This window comes from Barbatula barbatula, assembly GCF_947034865.1.
Source record: "Barbatula barbatula genome assembly, chromosome: 11".
NCBI classification, from domain to species: Eukaryota; Metazoa; Chordata; class Actinopteri; order Cypriniformes; family Nemacheilidae; genus Barbatula; species Barbatula barbatula.
In genome coordinates this window covers 13484544-13509636 of record NC_136774.1, presented here as the reverse complement: position 1 = coordinate 13509636, position 25093 = coordinate 13484544, and the positions used below count along the sequence as shown (strand labels likewise).

General features: G+C 38.2%; 1 protein-coding gene across 3 annotated transcripts; it reads right to left on the bottom strand.

Annotated features, from left to right (window-relative positions):
• Window positions 1-193: 193 nt before the first annotated feature.
• Window positions 194-23319, bottom strand: LOC306900265 (ral guanine nucleotide dissociation stimulator). 3 transcript variants are annotated; one of them, XM_079467075.1, is made up of 17 exons: window positions 18841-19119; window positions 9416-9720; window positions 9268-9342; window positions 8996-9189; window positions 8783-8907; window positions 8334-8549; window positions 6917-7020; window positions 6558-6642; window positions 4886-4963; window positions 4602-4688; window positions 4482-4514; window positions 4228-4349; window positions 3853-4123; window positions 3315-3389; window positions 2742-2993; window positions 2531-2645; window positions 194-2440 (listed from the first exon to the last, which is right to left on the bottom strand). In XM_079467075.1, the coding sequence occupies exons 1-17, from the start codon at window positions 18958-18960 to the stop codon at window positions 2265-2267; spliced, it is 2433 nt and encodes an 810-aa protein (XP_079323201.1). In that variant the 5' UTR covers window positions 18961-19119; the 3' UTR covers window positions 194-2264. The 3 variants fall into 3 exon arrangements, with proteins under 3 accessions (XP_079323201.1, XP_079323200.1, XP_079323199.1); XM_079467074.1 differs by lacking the exon at window positions 18841-19119 and adding an exon at window positions 22508-23319 and having other exon boundaries at window positions 196-2440; XM_079467073.1 differs by lacking the exon at window positions 18841-19119 and adding an exon at window positions 15580-16017 and having other exon boundaries at window positions 196-2440.
• Between the last annotated feature and the right edge of the window lie 1774 nt (window positions 23320-25093).

Genomic DNA, 25093 nt, shown 5'->3' with positions numbered 1-25093 from the left:
AAACTAGAGTGTTACCTTGTTAGCCCTTCTCATAAAATGTGAATGGCTAATGATAGAAAAATACAAATTATTCACAGAAATAGGAAAAATAAAGTAACTTCATGTTTGGACAGGCACAGCTTTCTTCAGCCTTTGCAGTGTGAATATATACATCGAAAACGTGGCCTATTTACGTGAAATCAAACAATGAAACATCACTGGATCTTCCCCATATTTATTTGTAAGTTCTTGAAAATGTAGCTTTTATTTGTACAACATACAAAGGTGCATTTATTCATTTATCTTGTCAACAGTAAAATAATTATAAATAAAACCATTGTAAACACGTAAATAAATTAAGATCGGGCAATATACTGGACTTTACTATTAACACATTCAGAGTTAGATTCGCAGGCAGAAATATTCGATTAAAATTTAGTAATGTTCTGACAGCAGGTCAAGGAGAAATGCATTAGAAGTATATGAGAGGATTCACTGTTGGCATAAAATTTCACCATACATTAAGCACAATTGCTTTTTTGTTCCAGTTGAGTCATATAGCTGGCATAATATCAGGAAAGCATCAACAACCTCCTCTTTCATTTCTCGTCACACAAGCACACAAACAAAAAGTTGGTACATGTACTAACCCTGAATTATTATTATATTTACATACTCAAATAACTATCGTTCAGTTTGTGTAAATACAGTTTACATTGTGAGGGCGCAAGGTGGTTAAGACGTAGCTATACATTTTGTACACAAAATGTATAGAAACCTGTACACACACACACACACACACACACACGCACAAACAGACACCCACACACGCACGCACGCACACACGCACACACACACACACACACACAAACAGACACACACACACACACACATATACAAACATACACATATAACTGAGTAAACAGTTCTGAAAATCTACTGTTTTCATAAAGACCACTTAATGCAATTAAATAATTAATTGGTCAGAAAGCACTCGTGGATTTAGTTCACAATGCAAAAAGGCTTAGTAGGGTGAAGCCACACTCACAGTGTTTGGTACAAACTGCAAATACCTCCCGTAGAGTTTTAGAATTATGTAATGGATGGCAAATACATTTAGAAATCAACATAAAAAAACGAAGTAAGAAAAGCTTTGGCATCGACATCTTTCTAAATCAATTGATTTGGATAACAAGACCTGTCACAGAATGTTTGTATTTTATATGCATTAATAACATTATTTGGGGCTATTTAATAACCAAAAATAACATTGTAAACCCTGCACCTTGACATGTCATCTCCTCATGCTCAATTGTGACTTTGTAACACCATTAAGGTAACCAGCAGTCAATAGAGAATCCTTTAGTCTGTCATCTCGTTGTAACCTGACAAGTGTAACAGAAAGAACTGACCACCAGAGGACGCTGACAAGCACAAATCCAATGCAGTGATACTGAGTGTAATCACTTCTCTTGCTCAAATTAGGATTTCCTCTCTTAAGACTTTGATAAAATAGTAAAAGATGTAAGTGTTTCAGTAAATAATAGTGATGAATGTCACGTTATTAACGTAATAACATTTGTCTGTTTTTGGACTTAATCATAGTCAGCTATCTCAACACACCACTGGTGGAAAGTTGTCATTGCTCATCACTGTGAAATTAATTTCAGGCTATGATCAGTCAAGTGCTGTCTACAACAAAACAAAGTATGCTCGAGCGAAATTAGCAGCAGCTAGGATGAAAAGTCAAACAGAACAATAAAGGATTAATAACCTAACAAAATACTGTACACTTTACACATTTTGTACTGTACATGTAATACTGTAACTACACCAACAGCGATCCTAGATCCCACAGTCTGTGATAGCATTTTTGCTATTGAGCTCAAAGATGAATCGAATGTAAAATCCACATTTGAAATTAAAAGGATCACATGACTTTTCCAAAAAGCACATTTCTAAAGTAAAGGACAGTTCTAAAGTGCTTCCGACGTGTGTTTGCTTTTTTCAAATGTAGTGTATTCATGCACGAACAATCGCATTTGGTTCAGAAAATGTTTCTCGCACAGTGTCTTAAGGCAAACTTTTCATGATCCACAGTGGCCCTATGTCTGTCACATAGTCCGTAAAGACAGAAAACTCAGGTATAGCCTCCTTCAAGAAACAATCTCAGTAATGCATTAATCCACAGTATACAGATCCAGATAATACTGTGGGAGGAGTTAATAAAGTGACTCTTGCTCATCTCCAAAGTCCAAACGGTGCTTGGTTAGATGAACGTGCTTTCAGAAAAAGCCCTTGGGTATTTTTAACCCTTTTTGCTTCATGCGTGGTAGAGTTAGGCTAGCAGTGCTCTTCGATCGGCAGGTTTTGGGAACGCCGCGTTTCCTCAGCACAAAGTCATAGTTGGCAGATGAGTTCATGGCATAGAAAACGTTTCCGTTATCAGGGATTTTGAGTTCTGTGGGGTGAAATAAAACAAATGAAGGTGATAATCTTTTAGTCTATGTTAGTTTTTAGGTCATCTACATGCAAAGAAGCATTTTATTACCTTGCAGCTTTGAGACTTTTTGTAATAGTTCATAGTCTTCCGATTTCTCATCGTCCAGGTTGTGCTTGGCCATGGCTTTCCTAATGACACCTGGTGTTTTATCTTGGCTTGTCACCTGAAATACATGATAATTTATATTAAGTCTAAACATCAATTATTCAATGCACTTCCAAACTCTTGTCACATATCCCATTATGTTCTCCTCACTCACCAGGATGCTTTTGTACATGTTTCCGTTGTTCTCGTCAAGACTAACTCTGATGATGCAGCAGTCGTTCGTCTGCTGGTTGTACAGTGGTAGCGAGAGCGATGAGTAGTCAGAAGCACCCGAGACGGAGCGTTTGTGAAAGTGGAATGGCTGCCCAGCAGAAGTGGAGACACAGGATGAGGAAGAGGTGGCTGAGCTGGTGGAATCAGACTCTAGTCCCAAACACGTTCCTGACATGGTGGGTGATTCCCAGAGCTGGAAAATCAATCAAAAGGTGTGAGTTTAAAGGCAACTAGTAGAACTAAAGGGATAGTTCACCCGAAAATGAAAATAATGTCATTATTTATTCATCCTTGTGTCATTCCAAGACTTTCTTTTTTTCTTTCTTAGAACACAAAAGAAGATAATTTGAAGAATGTTGGTATCAAACAACACTGGACCCAACTGGCTTTCACTGTCATTTTTCATAGTATCTTCTTTTGTGGTCCGCAGAAGAATATGTTTTTTTAATGAGCTTATTCAAAAATAATCATCATGGGTACATACAAATATATGATATCCTGAAAGGTTAAATACCTTGGAAGAGGAATCCGATGTAAGTTCCCCTGTATCCGAGGTTAATATAGAGTGCTTCAAAGTTGGTGTAGATGTCTGGAGAAAGAATCTTAGGTTTATATAGTGTAATATATAAACAACCAACAAACAGACAGACTGTTAAGTGTTTACAATTAAAAATGTCTAAAAGCACATTTAAATCACCATTTGAGACTATTTTTTTCATTTAAACAAGCCTTTAAGCTGTAAAAACTAGAAATCTGTAATCAATCAAGTAGCCCAGACTCTTATGAAACAAAAATATTAAAAAAACAATATATTCTTTTAAAATGTAATATTATTGATACCAAGTGCTTCTATTTTTCACTAAATGAAAAGCGGCACTTACTTATGTATTATTCGATATCTTGTAATATTGCTATATATTATCAGTGTTCTATATATTTTCAAAAATATGTTAAAAGATCGAATATATTGTCAGATAATATATAGGAAAATATATATTCTTTCCATAAGGGGACAAAATCCGCAACCAGTGTATGATGTTATAAGGTCTTACTCTCTGATTGGCTGAATCTGGGGAGTTCAGCAAACTGAGATTGGTCTCCTCTGCATCTGAAGCGCAGGATCCGGCTGATGTGAGACTGATGGAATCGGACGTGTCTTTGAAGCCGTCTTTTAACTGGCTCAAACGCGGCTGCTCAAAGGACTTGGAACGTGAGGTGCCCGCGCTGATGTAGCCCGACTCCTCGCTCATGCGTTTCATGATGCCTCCGTTCTTTTTGCATACAGGCTCAGACGGTGGTTCGATCTCACAGGACAGAGAGTAGCTGAAAAGCCACCATACTTATTAATTATTTAAGTTTAAGATGTTATATTTTCAACAATTGGAGTACTCTGAGGTGATTATATCTATTAAATTCATTTTTTTTACCTCTCAGCTTCTGTAAGTTTCTCCACTCTCTTGAACCAATCAGTAAAGCGCTGGTTTCTGGTGAAGTTGTAGTAATTGCAGGTCAGCTGGAGCAACTTGATCTGAGCGATCACTTCAAACTCCTAGTTGGACAGAATTATTTTTTAAACATCTTTCCTTTTTGTTATGGCACAGTAAAATGTATAATTTATCTGTGATTATATTAAGAATAATGGCGTGGCCTCTAGTGCATTATAACAGTTGCAAGGACTCACCTTCCTTCTCTTTTCAAAGTTGATCAGCCCACCCTAAACAAAACAATAAATTATGAGAATCCCTAAAGATATTTACTAATATGAAATTATCTACAATAAACAAGACATATCACTCCTTACCTCAAGATGATCTTTCATAGCAGTATCCAACATGACCAGGTCAGTCAGAAACGTTCCGAGGTATGGAATAGTTCCTTGCACTATACCCTAAACAGCAGGAAGAAGATGAGCAATACAAAATAAATAGACTTCATACCTCCATTTAGGAAAATATTGAAGTGCTTTAATGTTAATACTTTGCACGCTTAGCAGAATCGAATCAATCTGATCACAAGAGGGCGCTGTTGCTTACATATTACATATGTTATACGAACATTTTTTATAATAATTCTGTTTGAACACACCATCTCTCTCTGCTGATGGTGTCTCCTCTGGCCTCCTTTGTGGTTAATCTCAATGATAGCAGACTTAGAGGTGCCCTCCTGCAAAAAGACAGTTTAGAATTAAAGTATTTTAAAGAGAAAGAGCATTGCATTGATACAGTACAGAGTAAAAGTTGTGCAGTCTTATGACATGAGGGCAGATAATCCAGTCAAAATGGAATTTAAAGATTGTATTGTCATGACACACCGTGACGCAAAATGGAAACTAGAGTTGGGGTGAATGGTGTTTACAGATAGTGCTGGGCAACGCCCTGGGGAAGCCCTTTGGGCCATTATCTGGCCTCACAAATTTATGACATCATCCCAGGAATTCCTTCGTCACAAATAGCACCAGCTGAGTTTTACAAAGCATTTTTCTTCACACAAGCACACATACTCAGGATGCACTTCAATGTTTTGCTCGACTGTACGTAAAGGAAATCTTTCATCATCCGTGGTTTCAAATTCTTTGTCAAGTTTAGCAATTTTCGGGCAAGCCCACACATAACATCAAAATAACATTAAGCTATTTTAAACCCTCATACATTCTAAAACTCATTTGTGTGTCATGGCACACACAGAAAAATATATTTCCGATAACAATTTTAATATTAATTTAAACTTTTCAAATATGATCTTATTGGGAAAGTCACACAGAAACAGACTTCTAGACAACATCAAAACACATTATGCTATTTTAAACCCATATACATTGCACACATTAAACATATATTTACCAATCTATTGGTATCTATCTATTTAATAACTATCTTCAGATGATCTCAATAGGTTTCATATACATGTATGTATCCAAATCTGCCATAAAGAAACAATATTTAATTTATAATTGGCTGTGTCATGAATGAATGTTACAAATGTGTTTATAAAACTTTCATTTAAAAACTGCTCAAATTCTAATGGGATGAGCTGTGATGGTACATTCTGTATTATTGTGCCACGTTGCCTGGCAACTCTAAACAGCTGACAAACTAATGAACTACAATACTTCCTGGAAAAAAAAACTTTAATTCATTCATTAATTGTAATAACTATAATTAGTCATTGAACATTTGTGTCTTTTTCATATTGCTATTCCTGCCATTTGTCTAAGAAAAACCCTGTTACCCAAATTTAAATCATTGTAATGCACAGACCCTCGCCTGTAAGAGCTGGTTCACTATTTCAAAGCTGTGGAGTGCTTTCAACACTAATGGATTCTTTTAAAAAATGTCTATCAAACATAGCCGAAGCATGCCAACCGGCAAAAAGCGCAACATAAAGCATTTGAAGCTGTGCTTAACAAAACGCAGCAGGCCGTAGAAAGCTGAACGTTGAGCCAGCAGGCTGCAGATATTGTGAAACTGAATAAGGGGTTTGTGTTTACTCCGTGGCTGCTATGGTTTTAACACTGCTGAAAGGGGCTGTACGACGCTAAGCATTTCTGTAGATGACCGTGTGATATAACCACATCCTGTCTTTCCCTAGCAACAGATACTGACAACAAATATTGGCGGCTTTTAAAGTTTACGTCTAAAATTTGAAAAATGCAAGGTGTTGAAAATGCGCATGACTGCTAACAGACAGATCTTACTGCAGAGACGAGCATGCACGATCACACAAAATATGCATGAGCTTCAATAATCCTTTTACTCACCTTAATGAGAAGCTCTCTGCTGAGGGAATAATTATTATCATCTGAGAAGATTTCAGACAGCTCCTGGAAAGTGCGACAGCTTTCTCTGCAAACGGCATAACATTTGCACGTTATCATCTCCATTTAATAAAAACATTACATTTAACAGCATGCAACTTGTGACCCAAATCTCAAATGTGCCACTTTATAACAGGCATGTCTTTCACAACATTTTCTAGCTGGTTTAGCTGTACTTTGAAGCGTCAACAATTGGTGCTGACAACAAAGGTGTGAATGAGCTTGCACAAAAACTACTAAATAAGAATCTCTGTCGCCTTGTTCAGGCTCACTGCAGACAGATATTGTAGTCAGGCTTTTACCTGGACACTTCATCCCAGGTCCTCCTCAGTCTATGGATTGAGTTACACTGCAAGGCTGACAGGATGGCTTTCAGGGAAGAGAAGCTCTTCAAGATCCGACATTTCTGAATTGAACACATACAAACAAATATTCAAGAAAAGGAATCCAAGTAACAAATGTGGACTTCCAGTGTACAACATTACACCCCTTATATACAGTACGTAACAGCAGGTACAACAGCAATAAAGTGAAAGTAGATTTTCAGGTTTACAATTGCATATTACTTACTGTGGGGCTTAATTTCAATACAATATAACTAGGGCTGTCAAACTAATCACATCCAGAATAAAAGTTTGTGTTTACATAATATATGTTGGTGTACTATGCATATACATTTTGTATTTATAAAAACATAAACATTCATGCATATATATATAAGATAAAAATGAAAGTGGCCATAACTCTGGATTCTGCATATCTCATGTTAATCTTGAGTACTTACAGAATAGTATCACACCCTTCAAATTTCCATAGAATCTTTAGTTTGATCACATTTATAAAACACAGATACAGCTGTACGATTATTTCAGAAAACATACGACGTTTGCAGGGGGATGGGGGCCGTAACTAAAGCACGTGCGCACCCTTTGCCAGACATATGATGCAGTTTCACTTACTGCGTGCGGGTCATCCAGCATCTTTTGGCGATGAGGATGCGCCATCTATCAATTCCAAATCCAGATTTATATCCGCCATTTATATAACATCTATCACTAAAATGCTGTGAACAAACAAACACACCTCAACTACTCTCACTATCACAAGAGTAACGAGCTGCAGCTGCAGGCACACAGCGCAGCCAATATAGATGCAGCGCAGCCAATATTGATGGTAAGTGGGTCTTCCTATCGCTCATCGGTTGACGTGTGGGCGGGCTTTTCTGGGAGAATTGTCCAATAACGGACAATTAGAAAAGTTGTTACGAAATGGATTTTCATGTTAAAAAAAACTTTCCGAAACCTATATGGATGCTGGTAGAGTGTATCGAGCACAGAAATACGACGTCATACTTCCAACTCGTTTTTTGACAAGCTGACCATGTCAAGCGTGAGAAGACAGCACGTTTAACATTGTTAAGATGAGTGAAACTCCGTTGCACATCCCCTTTGATACACTTTTATATATAAATAATTGTAAACATCAAAATTTTTCCTAAATATGTATGATATGTGGTATTCCTAAATACAAAATAAGTACACAGACATATATTATGTAAACACAAACCTTTATTCTGGATACGATTAATCGCGATTAACTTTGTCCAAGACAAAGAAACTTTAGTTTATTTAATAATAATTGGAATGCTTTTGAATGTGATGCTGTTATGACGTACTTAATGGTGTATGCTGTAAACACATTGAAGGTTTGGTTTCTCACCCTGGCCACTTCTATCCAGTGTTCAATGCGTTTTGCTCTTTGAAAGGGTCTGAGAGACTTGTTGTCCAAGCAGGTGGCAATTACACAGTTGGTCACATTGTTAAACTGCGCAACGGTGGCCCGGATGGTGGGTGCCAGGTGCTCCTTCCCCTTCTTATCCCGCTGGGACCATATACCACCCAAACAATGATATGGAACAACCGTCTTAAACAGCTCCTGGGAAAAGACAATGATTACAGTCTGGGTTAGTTACCAGATTAATGTTGTTATGTTTTGCAGGTAACCTTTGTCTTGTTAACATTTGTTTTTACTCCTTTTAAGACCAATCACCAAAGCACCTTATTATAACTTCTGATGTTTAACTATAAGGTCAGATCCTCAACCACTAGATTATTTCAACCATATAAAAAGGACTAAAAGCCATTATGACAGGATGATTAATCTCTTACCGCATCCATGACTGTTAACTGTTCAGCAACCAGAGCAGGACTGAAGGATGTGAAGTTAAAAAACGGTTCATCCTCCAAGCTGCTCTCCTCAGGTGTGGCAAAAGGGCAGGAGCACAGATCACCCGCTATGATAAGTTGTCACAGAGAGTTACGCCAGCTTGAAAAAACATATTTTAGTCTGATATAAGATTCATAAGATCGATCAAACTGTACCTTCAAGTTCAACCTCAGAATGTTGCCTTTGCTGGAAATGCTCAAGTAAGTTACAAGCTCGTCTCTCCAGATCAGATCCGGAGAAGTTGAGCTTCAGGTAGGATATGAGGCTCTGCAGGCATCCGTGATCAGGCGGGCTCCAGAAATCTTCAGAGTACTGATCCAACCAAGCACCCAGGATAGATGAGACAGTGCTGGTGTGCCCATAAAATAGGGTTAACAACACCCAAAAAGGCTGACTTATAAACTTATGGTTGAACCACAATGCTTACTTTTTAAGCTCTGTGTAGTCTTCTGAGGAGAGCTTTGATCCTTTTGAGAATGGTTGATCGTGCAGTTGGGCATACCTGAGATGGCATGTATTTTAGATAAAATTCACACTATGACATAGTTTCAAAATGTGTTTGAAAGCCCATGTACCTGTTGAGCAGCAGGTCTAGAACTTGCTTGGTGGTGGCAAAAGCTCGGTAGGTGCAAAGGAATATAGTCACGTATGTGTAGTCCTTCTCTTTGTACGAGGAAACCATGTACTCCACCAGTTTCTCCAGTGTGCCGGCTTTAATGGTCCGACCCTTGCACGTCTCATAGAGACTGAGGGCAGAATCTGTCTCCACACCCAGCCATCGCTGCCCTTTACTGGCTGTCTGATGGAGCTGCACTTTCCGCAGCGTGATGGTATAGATGGCTCCCTCCTCCACCTCCTCTCCAATCTCCTGAACTGAGCTCTACAGAGAAACATTGAGTACGTGGGTTTTATTTGTGTCATGCTTTTTTCTTTCTTTACATAAAACACACACATTCACTAAAAGTTTATGTAGTAATTAAGATAAGAATATAAAAAGATAAACTAAACATTATCCAAAAATCTGCAAAGCTTATAGTTCACCCAAAAAAACATCTGTCATCACTTAATCACCCTCATGTCATTCAAAACCTCTTTTCTATGGAAGACACAAAAAAAGATGTTTTGAGAAATGTATTATTGGTTTTAAATCCATATGATGGGGTCCAATTTTGTTTGGTTATGGAAAATAAAGTCATACCAGTCTCATATGATAGGAGGGGAAGTAAATGAAGAAATATTTTTTTGGGTCGAACTTTCCATTTAAGTAAAATAATTGAAAACTAAAAGGTAGATTTAATGCAATTTATTATACTTTTGTATAGATTACAAAGACTATTTTTTCTAACCAATTATTTGCTCACAAAAAGACCACAGACATTTAGAAATGGCAACAAGAATTCTTTAGAACGCTGAGTATTATTCAAATAAGTGTTTCGTCTGGTGAATGTGGTCATACAATGTCATATAGTTCTAGTACAGAAGGGGCTTTAAGGGTGAGACAGGATTACTACTAATCAGCCTTAACACCAAGCAAGCACACAGGACGTCGAAAGTGTCTCTTTATCAGGGACTGTCACATGGTACCCAGTCCACATCTTAACCTGACATCATAAATGTGTCCTAGGCCATATTTTACAATAGTGGTGCATTACGCAAAAGAATTTAGAAACCCTGTACTATATTGTTAATAGCTGATGAGAGTATGTAAGAAAAAGTGTTGATGTGACATAGAATAAAATAGTGTAGTTCTTATCATAAGGTATAAAACATAACCATTTTAGAGTCTGAATTCTCTCTGACCAAAAATGTACACATTTTTATGATTTAATATCATTGAAAAACCTGGAAGCCCTGCATAAAGCATAAAGCAGCCAACTGCTCTGTACTGCACTTGACATCACTATGGAAAAAAGGGAACTCCCAGGGAACTATGGGAAGTGACAGTTCGCGGGTGTATCCTGTGCATGCGTGTGTGGGTGTGAGTCGGTGCATGCTCAACAAAACAGAGACAGATAAACCAACCAGAAGACTCCGTCCAGAAGTCACTATGGTAACAAACACACAAACATGCACATCCTATGCCACATAACACTTGCTCTCAAATATATCTGCTTCTGGGTAAGTGAATGAAAAAGGAGTAGAAATGTTGCACAGACGTGTAAAACAGGTTAGATGTCTTGTGAAGAAAATAATTCTCTTTATTCACCCTGAAAACATGGGGAAGTAGACATATACTTCACCAAAAACAAAACATAGTTACACACTGACACTCAGGGAACCCCCTGTGACTCAGACTGAAAGTAGTAGGCAGTGACAGTATTCTACGCAGAGGCCTGGTAAAAAAACACCCGAGACAACGCTACATGAATGTAAGGGACATCTGACGGGTGGTGACATTGGGTAAAACCAACCTGTAGCTACACAGTACCAGTGCATTAAAAACAATAAAACAACGTCGGTTTTTGAATTAAAGCAGTGACTTGTCAGTGAACAAACCATAGAGTATACACTGTTTTAGTAAAACTTTATTCAGAAGTAAAACAAAAAATAAATTGGGGTAAAATAAACTTGAAATGTTAGTTCCAGCCCCCCAAAAAAATTCTGTCAACATTTATTCACCCTCATGTTGTTTAAAACTTATATGATGTGTGTATATATATATATATATATGTATGTATATACGTACTGTGTATAAAATGTACTTCTGTGAAACACAAAATACTTTTTGTGAGTTGTTTAGTGTCCATACAATGCAGATCAATGGGGTCCGATGTTGTTTGATTACCAACTTTCTTTAAAATATCTTCTTTTGTGTTCTTAATATGAAAGAAAGCCAGGTTTAGAATGACATGAGGGTGAGTAAATGATGAAAGAATGATAATTTTTGGGTGAACTGTAATTCTAGTCATAGGCTACAGCTCCAATTTTACTGGAAACATAAGACAATGATGATTAAGAAAATGATCTTGGCCATGTGAAAACCACAAAACAAAAATGTTTATTTGCTAAATGAATACTGTTTTATCATCATTCAAAGTTTTGATTTTAATGCTATAGGCTGATCATTCACATAACAAAGCCTGAAGAAATGAAAACTCCCCACACGGCTTCATATTATGTGACAGCCTCTCACCCAAAGCCTGACAGCCTTCCTGTGTATAACAAAGAGTGCTGAAATGTACATAGGTTAGAAAGTAAGGAATACTGCAGAACAGCTTCCTTGACAGGTGCATCCTTTGCAAACAACACACAAACAATACGCAATTCCTCCTGTCAAAACCAGAGAGGAGTTCAACAATGCGCAAGGACAAGCCCTATCACGTGGCTGCATTAAAGCACATACATACACATTTTCACACGATGTTTAAATAAACGTTCATATCAAACTGACATTGTATGAATGCCGTCAAGACTTGATGCGTCTGCATTTTAACAAAACAAAGGACGTGGGTGAGGTCAACAGTAAGGAATTTACAACAGCAGTGATCGATCTATACTTGTAGTGTGTGCTGGATGTCCTTCTGTTAACCATTATTGAGTTTGACTTTAAAGACCTAAAACATCTCTTCATATTTTTGTAATGTGTCATAACATTTTTAGCATACCTGCAAATGAAATTTTAAATGCCTGACAAGCGTATCGGCTTTGTCAGCCGAAAGAGAATAATGCTATTTAACTTACATAATGCAGTATTTATAATTTAACACTCCCTAAGCCACTATGAGCAATGAATGACCAAATTTCTTTTCTGTCAGCAATGGCCAGGAGGCCAAACAAAACTTATTTGTGCTGCAAGGATAAGTTTATGTTTCATATGCTCTCTCTTGTTTCACGCTCCTGTAAGAGTTATTAAGCTAGAGAGAGATGGGATATTTAGAGCAAAGCTGGAGTCTGTGTATTTTGGCATTGCTCGGTAGGTTTTTAGCGCAGTTAGTTACAGCACATTAAACCTCAGAGCAGAGTGATGTGACAGAGATTCCTGCTGCGAAAATCCACAGTGGAAAAAGAAAAGGTAAAAAGGTGATTTCTCTCTTACTGCACGTTATCCTGGAAGTTTCCAACAACTTTTTTTTAACAAGCACCTATTTTACTCTGCACTAACTGAACTTTTTCAGATTGTGTTCAGATTATGAATGTAAAACATGACCGTTAGCAGTTATATATGCCATACAGTTTAGAATATAACCGTGTGAACCATGAGACTAAAACTGAGAAATACTGACAATATTTACCGTAAAGAGAAATGGTTTGAAGAGAGTCACTGAGCTCTAATCATTAACTTCATTATCTATTGACCTTTCTCATTTCTGGGTTGTTTTCGTACTGTTATATTTCACGGGATAAAAGTTGCTGTGTTGTAAATGTTATGATCTTTTTTTGCAGTAACTGGAAGTTGTTTTCACCATGTTTCGGCTGTGCCAAAGTTCCCCCTGAAATCTGGTCCCACGTTTCAAATGAGATTAGCAGAGCTCAGGGAGGAATTCTCCAAAATAAGCTTTGGAAAAATATTTTTCCCAACTCAGAGTGCAACTCTGTGGAATTGTGGTTAAGCTCCAGAAGGACAGATTTAAGTGTAACCAAATGTACGGTATAGATCCGATACGTTTTTAACTGCATCTTAAGGTTTTTTAACTTTTCCATTTTTTACATAATCCGAATTTGCATATTAAATGGAGTTACATATTTATTCCTTCCCCCTTCGTCTGCCTCTTTAATCGGCACCTTTAGCCTTTCCTGCCTCTCACATCCATGTTGTCCCTTCATCACTATCCCTCTCTTGTCCCACCACAAAAGCTTCTCTGTACATGTCAATGTAAGCCCTGCTCTTCTCATTATACGGAGTTCAGCTCTGCTCGTCCCATTACAATATTCAGAGTTCAATCGACCACACAAAGGCCCCTTTAAGAAGCGTTTAGAATTTGTAAACATTTTAACAAACACGGGACAATGAAGATTATTATAGCAATAACCCAGTGACAACAGTGCAAGTCAGTTCTGTGACCTGTTCAGCGTGTGCCTCATCAGCTGCCAATCGCTTGAAACATAGTGACGCAAAACTTTTAATAAATGGATGGCATGGGATCAACGGCACTTAGTGGTGAAGAAGCAAAATGTGGAGCACCCCAAACAGCTGGAAAACTGAAGTGCTCCTCAATACTTAAGATCTTCTGGATCCTTTGAGACAGAAAATATGCAGCTTTTACTCGTGGATCAGCTGATCTAAAAAATGAGAGCCATTATACAAGGACTTTCACATCTGGTTGATTTGGTTACATCTACCGGAATAACTGAACTATTGCCAAGACTGAAATTACATAAAAAAATATAAATGCACATTTTATGACCACCATACCATTAAAGAAAATCTAATGGAGAGGGAACTGATTACTAACGCAAAGTTTTATGACCATTGACCAAATCCATTTCCATCCAACCCATAATGCCTGCTGACCTGCAACATGTAGAGGTTTGGATTAGATAAGGCAACAAGACCCGTAGTGGATGAATGTCAAATGATGTCTTGAAGAAAAACACACACACTCACTCACAAAATACCCCAACCCCAAGGGCAGAGAAGGGCATTCGATGACTGTGCGGGGCCGAAATGGGAGGGATTTACCCAGCTGTAATATTGTAATGAATCAGATTAGATTTAGCCAAGTGAAGGTTAGCAGCAGGTGATACACTGGAAGCTTCTTCTTCTGTGTGAGAGCTGCGGTGCCATGAACAAGTTTTGGGTGTGAATTGCTGGGTAGTCACAACAATGTGCTGTTGCCATTGAAATGCAAGATAAAAGAGGACATGTTGTTCACACACCATGGATAAAACTTGCATGTTGACCCTAACTAGCTAGCAGCTGTAAAATGTGGTTTTACCGTGGTGATAAAACAATTTACTCTCCTCCAAAACAAATAAGACATCGACTGGTTCGAGAACTCACAACTGGAAATCAATAACTTGAGTCTTTCATCACATTTGACAATGCCATCCGTTATATAAGACATTCTTAAATGTAACAACCTATATTCTCAGCTGACCATATCTGCGCTTTCATAGACGATATAACACACCAGCCCCTGTTAACCTCTTAAAATAACATCAACAGCATTAAAGTATCATTTGCTGGTATTTAACAGATGGTCAGAAAAATCCTCATATAATAGATGGCAGCATTTATTTTCATGTCTGTTTCAAATGGCGAGAGGTTTTATTTGATATCGAAAGGAGACGCGATTCTTATTGAACTGCTTCCATGGTGCTTTTTATAGAGAGAGAAGCTGTAAAGGGAGCAGTCTGTTGAGAGGAACAGACTGTGCCAATGCCCGGATCAAGATGATGATGGTGCAGTGGGTTGTTTTGGTTTAGCAGATGTCCAAAGCAATGTAGGAATGTAAGCACATATTCTACATGGTGAATCAACCCCTCTATGTGACCAAAGTAGTAGATCAGCAAACATATTTGAATGTTTTACTTTATGCAATGCGTCCAATTTATTTCTATTCAATAGACACAATGGCAAAGTACCCCACTGAACAGATTGTTCTTAAACAACTAAAGCCTATGCCATTTCAGCCTAGAAAGATATCTATACGGTACACACAATGGCCAAAAACAGGTCAAAATAATCATTTGAGAGCACAGAAATTATGAGTTTTATAATAACATAGTAAAAAATCTGATTAAACATTTCTAACTGCATCCAAAAAGCCAATAATACTAATGAATGAAACTGCATTACCTCCTCCAGAACAGGCAGATCAGGGTCCAAATGCGTGTAACTACTTAAGACCACCGGACAGCCATCTCCGGCCGCGACCTCTAGCTTTACCCCATCCCAAATATTTTTAATTTTCCATGTGCTTGAGTCAAACAGCTCATCCAGGGTTGATGGTTTGACACCTAGAATGTCCGACTGCATCACCATAACGTAGACCATTTCTGAAGAACTGTCATTTATGTTAACGATTACTTCTTCATAAAGAAGCCCATGTCTTGAGATTTGACTGCTATTAGCAACGAGCGTTAGTCTGTATCAGTTCAGATGAAGAAGAAGACGGGAATACCCTGCCTGACTGAGCCGCTACGCCCCGCCCCGCATATGAATTAAACCCTCCTCCCCTCGACGAATTCGTTTCCCGGCCCCGCCCACTGCATGACTCATTGTGATGTCAAATTCGGGAAACGCTGCCGTGTTCTCCTAAAATACCACTTTAATCGCTTTCAATTACAGGGGGGTATAAATGAACCTGCATTAATTTTGCCTTACGTCATTGTGTACATCTAGACTTTAATCTTTGAGGGGTTTTAAGCTATAAATAGGAGCTGGCGAATTGTATCAAATACTTACGCATATATGTATGCATGCTTAACTAATAACAACAAAGTTTGTTTTCTTTAATAATGTGTATATATTGTAATGAGGTAACCCCAAATGATGTCCAAATTTAAGGGGGTTCACTGCAACTCTACCCAGACTCGTGTGAATACATTTTACTCTCTTTTCTCATTTATACTTTTGTGCCAACACGACTGTACAATGAATAACCTTAAATGTAGGTAAACATTTTATTAATCCTCAAAAATATGTGTCGGTGTTCAAGCCTCCAAGCTACCGCAAAAAAAACCCGAACGTAGTCACGATCTTTCATTTAAATCCATGCTAATGACGCCCTCTGTTGGACAATACGAGTAACTTATTTTAAAGGGATAATTGCAACAATGACGCAAAGCTCCGTGGACAACTCGAACCCTCGAGAGAACAAGTGTTAGTACAATGAGTAAGAGCAGCTGTTTGTGGCACCTGTTTTGGTGGTGGTGTTTTCCCAAAGTAAAATCCTCCCCAAGGCAACAGTAATAATTATTTAATTTATTTCTGACAAGACGGCTGTGGGGAAACTCTGACAAGGACTTTCCAACCACCATATTTTAAAACAAAATCTATTCTGCATTATACCCATATATCAAACAGACTGTTTTTTCACACACACACACCACACACACACACACACACACACACACACACACACACACACACACACACACACACACACGGACATTTTGGTTTATTTCATAGACAAAACGAATTTTATACTGAGCTAAAAACAAAATGCACGTGACAACAAACACCCAGCTTGATTCCATTTAATAAAAAGCTTTACTTACATTTATAATCACATTTTTATGTGATACCAATGAGTTTTTAGAAGAATGAATACATTCTCTTCTGCTAATAGATTTGTGGGCATATAATTGAAGGCTGCACAAACGAAGCAGACATCTACACTGGATATGAATAAAACTGGGCCCTCTCTAATTGAACTGAAATACATGTTAGTTATGCTTGGCTGCCATGCAGAACTATCACACGGAGTTATTATGTAGCAAGTTTTCAATGCGTCTGAACACTAGGGTTTTGAAACACCGTTTCAATAAATCTTGTTGCCAAAGCAGACAAATACAAATACTTGCTCAAAGTTGTTCCATTAACTAATTTATCTTAGAAACGTATTTATTCAGACTTTAAACTGCTTATACAAACAGTGAGTGTTCAAGTGTTGCATTCATGTTTCAATGTTGTAATTAAAATACATTCATAACTTAATATTCCAATGTTGTACTTAACTTCATTCAATAGGTCACCTTGTCTAACCGAAATAGAAAAATATATGATATAATGTAGATTCATACTATATTATATAAAATATTAAATAAAAAAACTTTAATCAAAATATAACTTTGGTCATAAATGGTTTTGTTCTATGAATAGAGATAAGTAGAAGCGTGAGATCGCTCCAACATGTATGTGTAAGTTAAGCCCCTATCTATGCCACAGCTGGAACTCTATTGCACAACCTATTTGTCCTGCTTTCTGCTGAGATTGATAGCAGCTTGTTATTCTCTGAAAGCACCAGCATGCACAGTCCTCTGGAGAGTCTTGGCTCAGTTCATCCTGTCTTTTTTTGCCAGGCACACACATACAAATCAGATGGTGATCACTGCTTTCCAATCCGAACTTAAACATGGCTACAAATGGTTTTCATTCTTCCTACTGTTGAAAATCAAGGTCATTGGAATCCTCACATAAGTGCTGCAACAAAAAGTCTCCTCCCCTAACAAGCCTATGTAAACCTCTAAAAAAAATGAACCAATGTACTTTGACAGTACCAAACTTCAGGTCAAATGTAGTGCTAACAAAGTGTTTTTGTCCCGAAGTGACTACTCATAAATTCAACAGCATTAATTAATCACAATTTATACATAAACGTGTATAATACACCAACAGGCTTAAATATCCCACATGTTCTGAATTAAGATTTGGAACATGTGTTCAGGGAATGTGAATTTGATGTAATATGCCTCTCTTTCTCTTTCTCTCTGTTATCCTCTATGCCAAACACAGGATAGCACAGAACCGGATAAGGTGTGCTCTTCCTTGATAGTGGAAAGCACCTGAAAGACGATTTCACAACTTCGAATAGAGGAAGATACTTGTCCATCATTGGCATCCACTCACACCTACACATGCACGCACACACACACACACATCCTGTCACATGTAGTTTGCTATCCCGACATTATGTGATTTTAACACATTTTTCAAGAAACTGCCCATATATTTCACATCGCCATGCGTAAATGTACTCATGTTCATGTAATATGTTTGTCATGTTTATAATCCCAAAAATGTGTGTTCACTGAAGTAAAAAAGCATAAATGTTGAATATACTACAATTTGTGTGGAGCTGCTTTAGATATATTACTCATTGTATACTATTACTGTATATCAATACAAATAGCACTCAATATACAAAAAGACTAGACAACATTAACATTCTTGAATAATTATAAAAGTCACATTAATAAAGAAAAAATAAAACTATTGGTGTACTTGTATGTGTGTTTTACGTCATATCGGGTGGTAGCTACTGGATCTGGTGAGACTAGATAAACATCTCATTTAGTGAAGAATATTAGTAGTATATCAGGTAGTTGTTCTTACCTGATTGATTCTCTCCGAACCTGTAAAATCACAGTGTATATCTTCATTGACATACACACATTTCAATCCACACCGGCGTGCCAGTTGAACAAGTTGATTAAGTCTATCTTTCCACCGCATCACCCTTATTTTGTAGTATCAGCTGAAAGAAATCCTTAATCCTGTGTCAGATATGAAGCACAAAAGTCTCATCTGTCTTTCACTGACCCCATGATTGCCACTGGCCCTGTGAAACATGTGTTGACTCAACCAGCTGTATCAATACACAGGGAACACGGCAACATGACTCCCACAAACTGAACCCTTTTAACTATCTCTCATTGAAGACCAACACTTTTGCCAAAGCATTTCCGATAAGCTCATTAACACGTCACTTTCCTGCTCTGGGCTGTCTGTAAAATTCCCATGAAAACCAAAATGAAAGCGAAGCAAGTATAAAGTGAAACTTGAATGATGACTTCATAAAATCAAAACTGTGTGATCTGGTGTTCGAAGCAGTATTCTCCCAACATTCATTCTTATTTCAACGTATTAGACTTTTAATGAGCAGCAATACATTTTAATACGAACTGATCTGTATATTTCAAATTAAGACCCCCAAATCCAAACCAAACTAGAAGAATTTTGAGATTTTGTTTTGTCTACAAAAGTATACAGTAGATGAGTATACAATAACAAGATCAAATCAATGCATTACAATACACTTAAATTGACTTAAAGTGCTCTATTTTCACACAATAATTTTGTACTTTACAATGTTAAACGTGCTGCTTTCCTTCTCATGCTTAATATGGTCAACTTGTCAAAAATAGAGGTGGATGTATGACGTAGTATTTCTGTGCTCGATACACTCAATTGCTACAGGTCATGGAACGTTTTTTTCTAACATGAATTCCCATTAGGCAACAAGGGTTCTTAGTCCCTTATTGGACAATTCTCCCATAAAAGCATGCCCACACCTTAACCAGCGAGAGAAAGAGCACGGCCATAATTGTGCTTTGTTCGGGTTACAGAAGTTCAGTTTCTTTTGTTTGTTCAGGGCATTACATGGTGAATGTTATATAAACGGTGGATATAATGCTGTATTTGCAGAACGGAGCAGTCCGAGCGCTAAAAGATGCCGGACATGAACCACATGTGGTAAGTTAAACTGAATCAAATGTTCGTTTTTTGTTGGCAATCGGTGTGTACGTGCATAATGTAAACCACACAAATTTAAAGTGAATCAACGGTCATGCAGGGATAATGCGATGATGTTTTGTGTGCTTCTGCTTTTGTTCCGCCCACTTCCAGGAGCTTGACTGTTTTTGGAAAATAATTTATTTTTATAATGTGATCCAAATAAATACTCTTCAAAGTAATGTAGCCTGTGTGCTAACTCCGCTTTTATATACAAAAAATAGTTTGTGGGGGGTGTGGTTACACAAGGCGTTTCAGGCAGGTCTGGGTGAGCAGCATTTGCTTTTAGATAGAAAGCATCTTTTGTTCTGACACTTTAAGTTTTGCAATTGTAATAACACACAAAAAACAGGTATTAGCGCCATATGACCCCGTTAACACATAACAAAGTTAATGTGTGAAAATTATGAGCACTTTGGGTACATTATGGAAGTGTATATAAATAAAGTGTACTTTGTGCGCCTTTTACCTGAGATATCAAACACACAAATAAATAATAATTTTCATGACACTGGCTCTTAAAGTTGCCAATGGATGTCTATGTGGGTTTAGGATAATGATGACTCTCAGGCAGGGGCGGAACCAGATGTTGTAGACATTAGGGGCTTAGCCCAAATGAAGGGGCATGGTCCCCCAAGGAGAATATTTTCCCCCACTTATGGCAGCTATATTACTTTATTTTAATGTAGTTGTTCTTTGTAATATCCTTTTGAAACCATAACAAAACAAATGTTCAGAATGACATTTTATCTATTTTATCTTATAGAATATGTCTGTAATAATGACTGATTTGAAAAGCGTGTTAAATGTCAAAATTATTCAGCATTTTAATTTGCACACATGTAATTTACCTTTGTTTTAATCTGAACGTCTTCTTCGGTAAAATTGACTGGAGTGGAGGGCCGAGTTTAAAGCTGAATGCTGCCACCCAGAGTACTGAATTATTTCATTTTAGAAACCTGAGATAGTTTGGGGGGCTTTTGAAAAAACATTTGTGGCTTGAGCCCCAAAAGACAACCCCCCCCCTCCGCCCCTGCTCTCATGCCATTGTGAAAAAGACAGACAGCTGTATCCAGTATGTCTGACTATGTGAGTACGAGAACAGCAAAGTACTAACTAAAATAAAAAAGAAAGCAAGCAATAAAGAAACTTCACTGCCAGAGGGAAGTATGTACACATCACATACTTTCTTTCCTTGACTGCCACAGAAACGCCAATATGTGTCTAAATTTATTACCCTGCTGTATTCACTGAAGCTCCATGACCATTCAGAGGCGCTTGGACACTAAGATCTTGGCATTTAAAGTGCTTTCTTCTCAACAGAGCCAAAAGAGACAGTATTTCAAAAACACTGTCAGTTACAAATGAGAGTAAACATCTTTTATACTGATTCAAGAAAATCTTACACAAATCCTTGATCGATCATAAAAATCTTTGGACTGATGATATAAACGTTGTTATTATTTTATCAAAGTTTTTAAAATCAAAATTAAAAAAGTTTTATTTATGTTATTTATCCCAAACAATACAGTTGCACAAGCCCAGAACTGAGTCAGAAAACTTGATCCAGATTTAATGCAGTACTGAATCGTATAATGTGTAATAAGAACTAAGCAGGGCTGTAGTCAAGACCACATACAGTCCTCTTGAAAGACCACATACACTACTTTATTTCTTATGATCAAAAAATAGGAAATTTATAGGTAAAGGTTTGTATGATGAGTGTTGATTTCAGGAAAACTTTTAGTTTAATTAGGCACAGTATCTTAGCGTTGTGAACCAGAACACTCGAATCATTCATCAACTTAATTTAGTATTATTTATCAGTTTTTCTACAGCTTGACACCCATCACAAAAAGTGATTGACTCGGTCCAGACCAACTAGAACATTTGGTAAATCCAATGACCAAGTCCAGAATCAAGTCCGAGAATAATGGGAGACAACAGAAAAACATCTTGAGTCCGGACTCGAGTCCGAGTCCAGACTCAAGTACTACAGCAACAGCACTGGAACTAAGTAACCATAAACACACTTGCAGCTGCAGAAATGCTGACGCACAAGAACACCTGTTACTGAGCAAAGGTCAGCACATCATCCCTAAACATCTCTGTCCAAATTGTGCCATCAGAAAAAAGCCCTGAAAACCACAGGTGGCATAGCAACAATATCAAGTTCAGCGTGGCAAAGTAAAGCTCACTATTGAATCCAACACATTCACACCTACTGAAGTGAATACAACCCAAGACACCAGCGTAGTAACCTGACATGCAAGAACTAACATGCTTTTAACATATACACAGGGGAGGACCCGTTCCGTAGAGATCTGGCTCTTAAACTACTCAATGGCTCTGAGCCAGTGTGAATACAAAACATCTGAATAGAGCCAAAGGATAAGTACTTTAGCACTACAGTTTTAAAAGGAAACACAGACAGATACACAAACACAAAGTCGTTTCAGGTAAATCAGAACGCCACAGGCTCTCTTACCAGATCATCCAGGATGGAGACGGGGAAATCCAACATGCACATCTTCACAGGCTGAGCCAGGGCTTTATGCAAACTGAACACAGATTTAGTCTCCATCCTGCCCAATGGAGACAGTGCAGGCTGCTGTCCAGGCTTCATATTAGGAAATGCTGCTCTCCCTCGTATGCTCTCATTGATACACGACTCTGTCTCCCTTTGGATCGCTCCCTTGCCGGAGCGAGTCCTCAGCCCCTCTCGGTCTCTTACACACGCACGCACAAACTACTCACCTCTCTCACATCCTCTATATATTTCACTGTACCAGTCACACGCAGGAACAGCACAGACAGGAACTTACAGTTGCTGGCACAAACACGCTCTACTGCTGTCTACTTTTATTGCCTGAGGAGATGGGAAAAAATCTGAACTCCTCCTCGACCTCCTCCCAACGCTTCCTTCTTGCACATATTTTTTAACGTCTCTCTCTCTCCCAACCCCCTAACCATGTCAACACCCATTCCCACATCGCAGGTATGCAGCGAGGTATTCCTATTTACTTTAATATGCAGCATCTCCGCAGAATGTGTGAAGAAGGCTCACCAAATGCTCTTCCTCTCAGTTTGATATCATTCACAATCCTATCTAAACTGTCTCATCAACACTTCCAGAAAGATGTTTGCACATTTGAGTGATCCATAAGTGAATGCTGTGAGCTCTAAGTCTGCCCAACTGCTTGCTCACTCTCCATGCGTCGTGCTGTGCTTTCCCCAGCCTTGCCCCTGGAGACACTATTTGTGCATCTGCGAGATGCCGTGCGGCGGAAAAAAGTGTGCGCGTGGGATCTACCCTCTTGTCTGTTTTGTTTAAAACGCAGCGGGGCATGTGCTCTCGTGACCAGTCAGCCCAGCGACCTGTGCAGGAGGGAGTCTGGGTCCTACACATACCCTCAGATCCTTAGAAGAGTTTAACAAATATGCAATGCCTTATCTTTAAATGTAAGTCACAAAGCTTTTCGACCACAAATGCACTACAAAAAAGTGCCAAGAGCTATCTTATTCCAAAAAGCCTCAACGGCAACAGCGCTCACAGATGCTTCTTTTCCATACAAAGACAAATAGAGAACGTGTGCAGATGCACACGCAGGAGAAAAAGCGCGAATCCAGGCACGACACAGTTGAATGTCGGAGGTCTGCATGTGATGATTATCTAACAGGAGACATAGTTGAGGACCGTGGGGAGGTGGCACTCTATTATGAAAGCCCAGACTGTGGGAATGGTTTTGAAATGCAGAGGATATCCTACGCAGCCATAGAGCGATGTGGTTGCCACGGAGACAGCAAACGCTCAACCTTTAAAAAGAGATGCCTAGAGGAGCTGCAATAAAGACCAGAGAGACAAATGTATAGACTTATTTGAGCCCAAGAAGCTCTTCACAGAAACATACATGTAGAAAGAGACATTAGTTTGATAATTGCTATTTAAAATGTCTCTGTTATATGAACTTTAATTGCATTATGCACTCTGTACATCATGTTTGTCTGGTGACATTTAAAATTCAATCAGAGTGTGCGCTAACACGTCTTGCTTGCATTTGCATCATTCCATTCACGTCCAGACATGCAAGTTGTGAGGTTTTCCTATGAAGAACTTGGCAGCTTTCAAAAGGTCTAAGTTTTTTCAACTACCTCTCACATATGCCAAATGCATAAATGTAAAAGTTAATTTAAAATCTGTACATGTTCTCCGACACTAGTTCTTATATTGGAGGAAGGGAGATTTGTGGAAGAATGTCTGTAACCAAAGATATCTCATCCCCCATTGACTCCCATAGTACTTATTTTCCCAACTATGGCAGTAAATGGGGAGATGAGATCTGTTTGGTTACTGACATTCTTCCAAATATATTCCTTTGTGTTTAGCAGAACAAAGAAATATACAGGTTTGGAACAATATGATAGTGAGTTAATGATGACAGAATTTTCATTAGACAACTTTCTTTAGCTTTGATTGAAGAATTTATTATCAAATGTGTGTTCAACGGATATCTTCATCTCTTTTTGTTTGATTTTAACCAACGTCACATTTACCCCTGCAGTACCACCATAGGCCTGCCCCTAGGGGTCACGGACCCCTTTTGAAGACTTCTGCTTTTATCTGATGCTTTATATCTCTGCACTGTTTATTGAGCAGAATAAAGGGTATTGAAATCCAGGGAAGGAAGCAGCTACTGTCAAACTCTGAACACTCTTGGAAATCCAGCTCTACACAAAGGCAAGACAGGGTGGTGTTGGACAGGAACAGAGCCTACTGTCCTCCACTCAGACGACTGTAAGCATGGAGTCATACAAAATCTTCACACGTAGATGAGAGAAGGAAATTCTCTCTCTAGATACTTACCACATATTCTCAGCAGACTATTTAAACAACATAAAGAGTGCCTTTAAGAATTTTTAATTTACAGACAACCAATACATTACACATTCCAGGTAAATATGTTCTGTGGCACGTGATACATGAAATCAGTCCTAAGGGACAGGAAAGCCATAAAACAAGTGGTGACATGTGTATCCTATTGCCACACCTATTCTCAGCAGTGGATAATGTTGA